This window comes from Mizuhopecten yessoensis, unplaced genomic scaffold (genome assembly GCF_002113885.1).
Source record: "Mizuhopecten yessoensis strain PY_sf001 unplaced genomic scaffold, ASM211388v2 scaffold10065, whole genome shotgun sequence".
Classification (NCBI taxonomy): domain Eukaryota; kingdom Metazoa; phylum Mollusca; class Bivalvia; order Pectinida; family Pectinidae; genus Mizuhopecten; species Mizuhopecten yessoensis.
Window position 1 is genome coordinate 148,262 of NW_018408361.1, and position 12,488 is coordinate 160,749.

Below are 12,488 nucleotides of genomic sequence, written 5' to 3' on the forward strand. Positions count from 1 at the left end.
CCCTATGTCCGGCGAGGCTTTGGTTTCACATACGGTACGTGAGATAAGCCTCAGTATAGACGAAGCATGTGCCGTTGTAACGCAATTTTGTTTTTAAACTTTCGCCGTCATGTTAATTTCGCCCTCAGATCGGAAGGCGAAACGTGCGAAATTTAAACTGCGGCGAAAACTTCCCGGAATACAGTATCAGTTCTGAAGAAGTGGTTTATTAATTTATTATTTTCCCCCATATAAAATACCTTCTCCTCGTAGTGAAGCAGTAGTCCTTTTTTAAAGAATAACCTCTATTTCCCCCTTTATCTGTAGCGTCGGGATCCTCGTTATCATCCAATCATCATTCTCTTCCTGATGATCGTCTAGTTGACTATGACAATTGACTTGTTTTGGGAGCAGCTTTCACAAAATATGAACAGACGTCCGGTGTGAGAAGACAGCTTCGTTTCATCAACTCGTGTGATCTCACTGTTTTTGTTGTTGTCCTGAATAACTCTCCAGTTCGGCCTATGTAGAGGAATGCAGTACAATTCATGATGCTTGTGTGTAGATCCCCGTCACAACGGGTACACTTCCATTTCTGCAGATAAAGCTGTGGCCCAAGCCAAGTATTTATCGAGCAGAGTTGACTTTGTTAGAGTTGACCCATTCTTTTTAGGACGCTGGAACCAGCCAAACTGATAAACTGTAAGGAGGGACTCGACCGATGTAGTGCAAGAGATGATGGATAGTTCATAGGCTGCTTCCATAGCAAAATTTGTTTCTTTTGCCTGATATTTTGCTATGGCTCCTGTTGATTCGTCAACACAATTATCATTTCTTTGAAAAGGTTAATAACCCATTGGATGTATACCTTTGCATGCATATCCAGTGATAGTTTGTTCCTTTGGTCAAGATGGTTTTCCTAGAAATGACTCACCCAAATTCCATGCGGCATGATTTTTTCCGGATTTTTGTTTTTGGAATTAAGTTTTGGTGATCTTGCCAGTGAGCAGCAGATGGCCTTCGAAAAGTGATTCCTGAGACTCATTATCATCCATTAATGTTTTTACTAAAAGATTACAATCATCCGATGGACCAGGAGCATACACTTCAGAAGTTCCTTGATTCTCTGTTTTCACCAACAAGATCATGGACAACATTTTCAACGTGTGTACGTATATCGTATATGTATCTCCTAAATCAGCCACGCCCTACTGTTGGGAAGCTTGATTGATTGATTGATTGATTGATAGGTTTTACGTCCGCTTCACTACGGAGAAGTTCGGTTATCCAGCAGACGATATTGGGGAGCTGGACGTTGGTCGTTTTCATGGAGTTTCGGGCCGGTATTCAACTGTGTGAATGCTGGGAAGTTAACTATCCAGTGAAAGTTTCCCAAACGTTCGTGATTAATCCATATGCTCTGAATATGCAGGATTTTATTGTGTCATCCACTCAAGAGCAGAGAGCACTTTAAAACGCTGGACGCTGAAGTCCTTTAAATACCATTTGTATCCTGCATTCTTCCTCTTATTTTTTAAATTATATTTCCTGTGGTATATGAGGGAACATTTTTGCTGATTCTTTAATTACTTGCGGAAACGTTTTACAATATCTATTTGAAGCAAACTGTGATTTGTATCTAATGGCCCAAACTGTGTTCATAGGCAATGCTGTTGTTTATAACCAGTTACCAATACCCTGCCAACAATAATAACTAAGTATTGGAAACTGTTTTTCCGGTACGACAATATAGCCTTGATAAATCATTTCTGAAAAGAAACGATACGTATCGGGACTTAAATGACAAAAGATCAAGATAAAATAAACAAAATATAATCAACAAGTGTTCCGAGTGTGAAAAAAACCCAGCGGGGCTAGACCGGGATGCGAATCCTGGACTTCAGATTGTTATATATTGTGTATGAACGGGAGTTTACTAGCCCATGTGCTTCTAAAAGGAAGTTATGGGGAGGTAAATGTGTGTAGGACAATCGGCAGTGCAGTGAGACAGCGATTCTATAAACCAATAACCTAAGGTGTTAACAATGACCCATCCAGCTGTTAATAACCAAAAACCCGCTTTTTGTTTATAACTTGTGATCTATAATACTTTTAGTCAATAATTACCAATATTGTTGATTAAAAACAATCCTCAATGCTGTTCTTTAGAAGTAATGACCAACACTGATGTTCATGACCAATACCCAACGCTGTTATGTATAACCAATGACCCTCACTGATGTTCATGACCAATACCCCACGCTGTTATGTATAACCAATGACCCTCACTATTGTTTATAACAAATGACCTAGGCTGTTGTTTATGATCAGTAGATTCAATGTCCAAAGAGTGGGATCTTTGCGATATCCAAAATAACCAGTTGATTTTCAACCAGGGGTATACTTTGATAGTTCACTGAACATGGAGAAACAAGTGAACGCTATTGCCAAATCCTGTTACTACCAGATCAGGAACATCGGCTGAATTCGGCAGTTTATAACTGAAGATGCATGCAAGATTTTGGTACAATTCGACAAACTAACTAGTCGTCTGCAGAGGGTCCAGAATACTGCAGCACGGCTGGTTACTCGTACTCGAAAGAGAGAGCACATCACACATGTGCTATATTCATTGCACTGGTTACCTGTACGAGACAGGTCGCAGTACAAAATTTTGGTGTACACATACAAGGCACTGAATGGAACAGCTCCTCAGTACCTACAGGAGCTGGTTACCCTGTATCAGCTGTCACGTGACGATCACTGCGGTCGCAGTCAGAATCATTGTTGTGTGTCCCAAAATCTCGTACTGTGACCTATGGAAACCGGAGCTTTGGAAGGTTTCGGCCACGTTGTTGTAATAGGGTGATTACTATCTTGTTTTATATAATTTGTATGTTACATGTCTATTTGTTTGTTCCCAAATTGTTTAGAGATGTGTGTGTTATATGTTACAGGGAGTGATCATTTGATTACTTACCCGTAGTATCTTATATATCACATGGCGTACATGTGATAGCTGTGCAGCTTTCTATTGGTCAAACTATTATAATACCCTTTGGTCAGTTTGGCGGGAATCTCTTTGTAAGGAAAATTAGAACTCTCTTGCCTGCCAAACTGAACAGACCTAGTCTAGCGCAGACTCGTCGGAGCAATCGCAGCAGGGACCCAGACTAAGGGACTGAAAGACAGACAGAGAATTTGTATGTAAGTGATGTTTTAAGTTAAGTATTATTTCAATCTATTGGATCTAGCTCTCTTGTATGGTATGGATTAGCTGTAAACTGTATTAGTTTGGCATCAATTATTCTCTATATTCAAAATCTCCATTGTGAGTTGTAACTTTACATTGTGTAAAGTAGTATTTTGTATTTGCTTCAGTTTAAATATAAATATGTAATGGTTAAATTAATCCATTATCTTCTGTATGTTCATATCCAGAGTATTATTAGTAAGAAAGGTTTTTATGCATTTTAGATGGTATCACGTAAACAAAAGGAAGGAACCATGGAGTACTGGTGATATATTGTTTGGGGTTGAAACGGCTCTGTGCCATACACAGGTGAATACCTCTTATATGCTTTAAATTTGCACTTATATATGGGAAAACCCAGTTTATCTATGTTCATTATGATGTAGATCTTTGCAAGTGATTTATAGGATAGTAGATCTTTCGTTCTGAAAATTCAGTTTGATGTTAAACGTTATGTTAGCTATTTAGTATAATGTGAATAAGATGATTGTAATAGTAATTCTTACAAAGTTATTATCTTAGTCAAATGTAATTAAATGTGTCTATTTATAGTTTATATTTCGTGTTGAATGTAACTAGTGTTATCTACGAGTTACCTCCCTTCCTTTTAACATATACAATGTATGTGTAAATACGCTCAGAGTAATTGTAGTCTTTTATGTTCGTTACAGAGTGTAGGTGTTTTTTAACCTATGTTAAGAATAAAGAATTCACGACAAATAAATCAACGACTTAGTGGTCATTTTGATACCCGGTTACATTGTGAAATAGCTTACCATCTGCTATTAGAAAGTCGAATACCCTGGCCAAATTCAAGAGGGATATCAAAACTCACCTCTTCACGTCTGCATTTTCGTGTCTCTACAAAGACGTCATGTAAATACCACCCTTTGTTTGTTCAATTATGTGCACATTGCTTGCTTAAATGTATAAATGTGATTGTAAGCTTTTGTTTTTGTTTCACAATTATAACCATTACTATTATCCATATGGTGCAACGCGCTTTAGAGTAATTTAATTAAAAAGGGTGCTATATAAATGTTGTATATTATTATTAATAGTAATATCCGTAAAGTTGAAACTCTTAATGTTCCAAATGATCGTAAATTATAGTGGCCATCTTTAAGGTCACTACATAAAAACCGTTTGCAACATTTTCAAGTTTGGTTAATTTTTGAACAGCCATTCTTGGAAAGTTGTTGAAACAAGAGGCCCAGATGGCCTGTATCGCTCAACTGAATATGTTTAAAATAATTGGTATGAAGTAAAGATATAGCACTCCATGGTAGGTGCTGTCATATGAAATTTATACAAAATTGAGTCCCCTTGGCCCAAAGATGCTCCAGACTATATAACGATAAAATATCCCTTAATCCCGATGGTCAAAGAAGGATTTTAAAGGTTTTACCTCTATTTCTCCTATTGGGCCCCACCCTTCTGCTCCCTGGAAGACCACACCCACTGCTCATACCAAATTTGGACAAAAGCCTGTCATTCCTACAGAAGAAAACGGGTTTTGAAGGTTTACCTCTATTTCCACTATTGGGCCCCTCCCTTCTGCCACACTCGCTGTTTATAGAAAATTGAGTCCCTTTTGTCCAAGGATGCTCCAAACTGAATAAGGGTAAAATCCCTTAATCCCTATGGTAGAAGAAGGATTATAAAGGTTTTACCTCTATTTTCCCTATTGGGCCCCGCCCTTCAGGTCCCAGGAAGGCCACACCCACCGTTTATACAAAATTGGTTTCCCTTTACCCAAATATGGAACAAATCCTTTCATTCCTACAGAAGAAGGATTTTAATGAATAATTTGCTATGTTTCCCCTATTGGGCCCCGCTCCTCAGCCCCCAGGGGGGCCAGACCTATTGTATATATACAAAATTGGTTTCCCTTTACCCATGGATGCTCCACACCAAATATGGACCAAATCCTTTCATTCCTACAGAAGAAGGATTTTAATGAATAATTTGCTATGTTTCCCCTATTGGGCCCCGCCCCTCAGCCCCCAGGAGGGCCAGACCTATTGTTTATACAAAATTGGTTTCCCTTTACCCATGGATGCTCCACACCAAATATGGACCAAATCCTTTCATTCCTACAGAAGAAGGATTTTAAAGAATAATTTGTTATGTTTCAGCCCCGGGGGGTCAGTCAGGGCTCATATGTGCATACCATCAAACTGCTACCCAATACTGATAATGCTAACCTAAATTGAATTACCTCCAATGGCAATTAAACAAATATTAGTCCAAAATGTGATTTCCCTATATAAACTATAGTAAAGTTTACCCCCTCTCCAGGGGGAAACGTGAGACCCCAGGGTCAAGAAATTCACAATTTTGGTAAAGCACCTTAAGACCCTTCCATCTATGAAGAGTATTTGATTCTACCATACCTTGGTCTTGAGAAGAAGATTTTTGAAATTTCAGTCAATTTGACCCTTTTTGGCCCCGCCCCTCAGGCCCCTGGGGGCCGGGGACCAAACCGGCAACTGATTTTGTTGACCTTTGGCCATGGAAAGTTTCTGCAAAAATTTCATTGAAATTGTTTTAGGGGTTTTGGAGAAGAAGTCGAAAATGTAAATTGTTTACGGACGGACGACGACGGACAAAAGGCGATCGCAATAGGTCACTTGAGACTTTGTCTCAGGTGACCTAAAAAAACCTTTTGATTAAATGTTTACAATCATTTTTTTTTTAATATTTGGATTTGCAATCAACAAATCATGCTAAACTCAAGAAAAATTGCTCTTTCAAACACGGAACTTACCAACAATAAAGAATAAAAACATGTACACCAATATTTTTTTTTATTGATAACATTTATTTCTAAATACAAATAACAATTTAAATTTGACATGGATTATTACTTTGAAGTATTTGACTTCTGAAAAAAAAAAGACGGTAAACAGTCCCTTTCTACCTTGGAAAACACAAATTTACAGTACTACAAGTACATCTGAGGTTCTATGTGTGTATGAATATCCAAAACAATTTAGCATTTTGTTGTACAGTAACATACAGTACATGATGGCCCTATACCTTAGCAAGGTAATACATGAGTCATACCTTACCAAAACCAAAACAGATATATATATATATAGGAAATGGAAATTCTATCGCAAATAACTTCACCTTGCTTTTTAATATTGTTCTACTTTTGCAATAATTTTTTGTATCATATAAAAAATTCTCAAAATTTTATAGTTCATCAAAACATTTTCACAAGAATTTTTCGTCTTTTCGACGAAATGTATTTTCGTAAATATTTAATATGTAAGAGAAATATTAATTATGAAATGCAGAAATTTACTGATCCATAAATCATTGCTGCATAGAATTATGAATATTGTTAATAATAAATAAAGCAGTTCATAATATTGAAGTATCTAAATAATAATAATAAAAATATTTTTTTTAAAGATTCACAATCATGCCTTAAAATGGGTAACACAATTTGCTATATGTGGAGATTTGAAGTGGCCAGGTCTGGTTAAAGCACAAATTCATTCTATGGTTAATTTACTATGAGATGAAAATATGAATGTACATAAACTTTTGTTTCGGCTTAATGAATTTGTACACTGATGTAATTTTTAATGAGTATGGTCTTCAACACAAACTATTGAGGCCTCACAGGGTCGGGGCCACACTGACTTTCCTTGGCATGATCATGTGACAAATGTGTGAATCGTATGCAACAAAAGGTTAATCCTAATTTAGATCACCGATGCTTCCCGTAACCAAATTTTAATGTTGATCATGTTTCAATGATTCCTAGGAATGAAAATCGTGAAAAACCCACAAATATGTGTAGAAATTATCATAGTTTAGAAACGTAATCAGCTTCTGCATAAAATCTAATAAAATAGGATTCATTATCATCAGTTATCAATGTTTAAGTTGATGCAAATTCTGACCTATCTAACATCAAAACGATTTTCTCTTCTGCTACCTAAATCTTGAATTCACAAGGTGACAATGACGAACTAGACATTAACTTCGTCCAAAGTGCTAGAAAAGGGTAACTTGGTACATACAAGGCACATGAATACATGGTTGTCCTTTTGGTTGAAAAAAAATTGAAGATAAAAAAAAAAGTAGACTGTTTTCCAGGGATATCATACACCACCACATGAATTATTAACATAGAAACAACGAATAAAACCACTGTCCACCGTTTCAAGGCGAAATGCAACTGGTAAAACCATTTTGATTATCGGTAATTTAGTAAAATACAACAAAATCCAACAGTTTTGTCACGCTCAGTTCCTAGTGGTTCCTCTTTATAAGGTCACTGCAACATTTCACATTAGTCAACCTATCGTGTTACAAATACGATAAAGTGCGACTTCAAATATAAATTCCATATTTAGCATTAATACAGATATCAGAAAATAAAGGACAGTTTTCAATTAGATTATTACATTAATAAATTAATTCTTTAGTAGTTTAATTACAGATATTGTTCAGATTTTGCATCCTTCCTTAAACATTATTCAAATGATTTTTTTTTCTCTCCATGTTCTATTTCAATGTTGTTTTTTTCAATGAAAAGCCATGATAAAAACTAGAAAAAAATATGTATTCTACATAAACAAATCGGTTTTCAAAATATTTTTATTTCCTTTGTTGATTTAATTCAATCATGTACTTCAAAAGAATGTAAAATGCCATGATGAGGACTACATATTGGTTACTAATAACATTCTAAGCTAAAGGTTAATTAATAAAATATTCATTTAATTCTAGCCTATCTTGTCAAAAAGAACCAAAAAAAAAGACATCAATCAAAAATCATACAAAATGTCGATTAACACCACTAAACTGTTCAACATAAAATATTCATTAAGTTTATATATACCAACGCGTTTCATGATGATTAATTTTGCAAGGATTAAATAATCTTTTACGACAAACAATGCACAAAACAAGCGTGCGACACAAGATGGTATTGCTCTATACCTAATGTCTTTATCACATAGTACATAGTCAAAGATACAATTTAAAGCTTTTTAACGTAATATAACTATCTCAACATGACGTTCGCACATGGACCCATAGAGTATGCCCGAAGACGAGGCTCCCAAACCTTCTTCAAAGCAGCCTTTGTTCAAATGTTTACGATTCATCATGCTCTACAACTCTAAATCACAATTCAAGAATTCCAGCTGATCAATAGTGATCATCATGGTTGGTGATTTGTTTCTTTTTTAAATATTGAAAAGAAAACAAACGAGGTACAATTTCATTACAGACAAGGAAGATTTCTCTCGGTTTCACAAAATTTCGAATATAAAATAACTGGATCAATAAACCTTCAATAATAACTTCCTTTTCAGTATAACATGGTATTTGTCATTTATCTATAATTGATGCCTATCAGCTTGAATAATAAAAAAAAATGAGCACATTTTCTTTTAATGTTGGATAAAATTTCCTATCCAAAAGCAGCACTAAAATTGATAAAAGTAATGAGGGGAGAGTGTTTTCATTCAGTGTCAAACAGGAGTACACTTCTCCTGTATCAGTACAGAGATTTTATCATTGAGTACTGAAGACAGATGAAATTCAGCATCATTATCCCTCCTCCCATTTCACATTTACAGGTTGCCATTTTCATGCTATAAGAACTATAATTCAACGGATTATTTTCGGAATGAAAATAATCAAATCAAAATTTGATTCAAAGTGGATGAGTATGTGACCTAGATAGATCTAATGTAGATCATTAAAATTTCCAGCCGTAGTATTCTTATCAACACCAGGTATGGGCTTTTAGTATATGACTTCAAGGTAACATTCTTTGTTGCCAACTAATGTATGATGGGAGGTACTTAAGTGTTACACAAAAATATAAATACAATAAAAAATAGGTCCAATGTTAAGTGACCTCAGTATGAAGAATCGATGGTAAAAATGGACAATTTTGGAGGCAAATTTTCAGAGGCTATTCGGAAGCAACGGAGTGAAAAGGGTGTCTTGTCTTTTACATATATACAAACTCTGAGGGGTGCTCAAGCAAATATATATATACAAATATATGTATATAAATAGTTGAATTTCTGGTTAAGTACATGCTAGCTACACACAGGCAAAGGGAATGGCATGAAAAAAAAAGCAAGTTTTTTGGTCTGGATATACATAGTGTTATTTTTGTGTACAACTATCGTTTTATTTCGTAAATTGGTGCATTTCTTAAGCTGGAATATTTTTTTTATTATTTTCTTGAAAATTTGAAAGAAAATACACACCCAAAACATCCGAAATCTTAATCTTTGAAAGTGTTTAGTAATTGGTTTGTCTTGGTATTACCGGTAGGTGTTTTACTGATATAATTATTTTTAGAATCATTCATGCACATTTTAATTTCATTCAACACCGGCGAGAAACCCATCTTCACAGCAAAACTTACCGCTCCTATGGGCTTTAAACAATATGTATATATATATAATATCTATACAAGATAGTTTATACAACAACTTGGCATTTATCTTTGGAAAAAATATCAAGTTCTTTTATGGCAGATCTGTAGAAATAATAAGATATATTTGTAAAAATTTCCTACTGTAATTGGGGCAAAATATCACATTTAAAACATTTAATTGACTGGCTTATTGAAATATATTGGTCTCTTACATTTCCTTCCTTTTCCAAAACTTCATATGGACAAGTATGATAACTTAATCACGACAGTAAAATTTGTTTAACATTTACTGATACTGGTTTAATTATTTACTGCTACATATTTTTTTATCACAAGAGAATAAAAGAATAAAATTCTAATGACCAATTATGTAATATGCCAGTCAATTAAAAAGCTTGATCACATTTTTTATTTTATACAGTATATATAAATAAATAAAAAATCTCTCATCCATTAAAATTATGAATTACTTTTCTACTAGCTACTGAGGGGATATAATTAGAGAACAAAATAAACAGTTTTATCTTAAGTGCAAACATACACAGACGTTCTTATATAGGCCCCCGCATCAACTGTCATTTAGGATTAAAATGCTATCATATGTTCATAACCTTTTCCACTCCCGTATCAACCTCTCGGTAATAAGCAACTACCATACTATTAAGTCTATGCAGCTAACAATCAAGGACTAAACGTAAACCTAAACCACCCCAGCTACTCAAAAATGTCACATGAAATCAACAACAACAACAACAACAAAAACAACAACTGAGACCTTTAAAACCATACATACCAACCCTGATGACATTAAGATTAGATAACTAAGCACTGGTGACAAATCAAATGTGTGTCGATCACATAGATATTAAAATCTACGCTAACTGGGGAGTGAAAAATTACACACAAATGCACGTCAAGGCTTTTTCTACCTCTAGCAATTGCTCATAATGAAAATCAATGTAAAACCATGGTTTGAGAAACACACATGTAGTTTTTCCATACCGAGATTTTCCATGTGTTAAATTTCAACTGTTATATTATAATAGCCTTTCATATGCTTTATAAAAAAAACAAAAAAATGAAATCGGCAATTCTGTTTTCATATCCCCTACCCCTCTAAAAATTCAAATGATAATTGCAACAAAATTATTTTGTAAAATAGTCGCATGCCATTGTGCTAGCTAGAATTTTTCTTAAAAGCTTGCTGAAAACTTAGCCATTTGTTCTGTTATTTAAAAAGAATTCTCCTGAACAAATACTGTTTTTTTATTTATTTATTTTTTTAAAATAATAGTTGTACACGTGGCCAGAATGGAAAACAATACATTTTAGCATGTTCAAGCAAACCATGGTTGATGCGGGGTAACCTTATTTGTAGTCCATTTTAAAACGATACACAGGTAGGTGAGAGCAAGAAGCTGTAGACAAGGGTGTGAAAGGCACACAACATGTCCATTGCTCCCGACACAATGAAAACATTGGCCTCCAGGATTCTGTGTCATGATGACCAGCAGACATTTAGTTGCCATCATGACGCATCACCCCTTGGCCGTAGAGTCAGATGTTCGGCAGGTGGTGGTGGTGGTGGTGGTCGTGACTCTGCTTCGGAGGGTGATGGTCGTGGAGGGGATTTCTCTTCCCCACATACCCCTTTGGGGCAGGGGAGGTAGACGTGTTGTTGGTCGAGTTCAGAACCGGCAACATGTTGTAGTTTGTCTGCAAACAGAGAAAGCACTGTAAACACTTTGTACTTCATACCAAATCATAAATCATCCGACAACAGTCACTATCAAAATATCATTTAGGCCAGTTCATAAATTTAATCGGCAATAACAGATACCAGTAACAGCTCATATTTGTTTAGCCTAGTACACATAGGCGAATATATGAAGATTACATAAAACTGAAACGGATTAGAAATATTCTTTGCATAGCAAATTGAAATACAAGTTTCCATATCGTTTGTCTATTGCTGCACCACAAATTGACATAGGTCTCCTGAAATCTAGTTGAAATGCATTTTATGGTATATCTGTAAAAAAAAACTTTGCCCAGATTTTTTCCTCAAATAGTCACTCTATAATAATTGAAATGCTATTATAACAGTGGGCAAGATTTACCTCAAATAATCACTGTAATTGAAAAGATATTAAGGTGATGGACCAGATTTCTGTCCATCATTGAAATCGAATGATGATCCGTTATAAGCTTAATACGACGTCTATTCTATATTTATACAGAAAGCAATAAATAAAACAAGTAAATTCACCATGATTGAAATAATTATTAAAAAAATTAAACATAACCAAATCTATCACTAATTCTGAAATTGAAGTCAGTACATTTGTATTACCTAAGAAATGATAACACCTAACTTAACGTCAAAGTAGTGCTTATTTATACATGTATATCACTAAAATCATATTTTCTGTGCTATAAAATTCTTATCAGTGCTATTGATCATATTAATTGTTAAGTTTTAGTATTTTAAGATAAAACTATATCAAAGTGTCCACCCAAATACATGCTTTGAATCAGAAAACCCTAAAATGACATTATTTCATCCACTACTCTAGCTTAGCTGTGGAGGGTAAGTCATCCACTACTCTGGTAAGTCATCCACTACTCTGGTAAGTCATCCACTACTCTGGCTTAGCTGTGGAATGTAAGTCATCCACTACTCTGGCTTAGCTGTGGAGTGTAAGTCATCCACTACTCTGGCTTAGCTGTGGAGTGTAAGTCATCCACTACTCTAGCTTAGCTGTGGAGTGTAAGTCATCCACTACTCTAGCTTAGCTGTGGAGTGTAAGTCATCCACTACTCTAGCTT

At 35.0% G+C, this 12,488-nt stretch overlaps 1 protein-coding gene across 11 annotated transcripts in view; it reads right to left on the reverse strand.

The window, feature by feature from the left end:
* Positions 1-6,028: 6,028 nt before the first annotated feature.
* Positions 6,029-12,488, reverse strand: part of LOC110459435 (cyclin-dependent kinase-like 1) — a 34,549-nt gene continuing 28,089 nt past the window's right edge. For all 11 annotated transcript variants that reach the window (XM_021511680.1, XM_021511681.1, XM_021511683.1 and 8 more), the window contains one exon: positions 6,029-11,375. In XM_021511680.1, the coding sequence (XP_021367355.1) occupies positions 11,217-11,375 (159 nt within the window). In that variant the 3' untranslated portion in view covers positions 6,029-11,216. The remainder of the gene's footprint in view (positions 11,376-12,488) is intronic.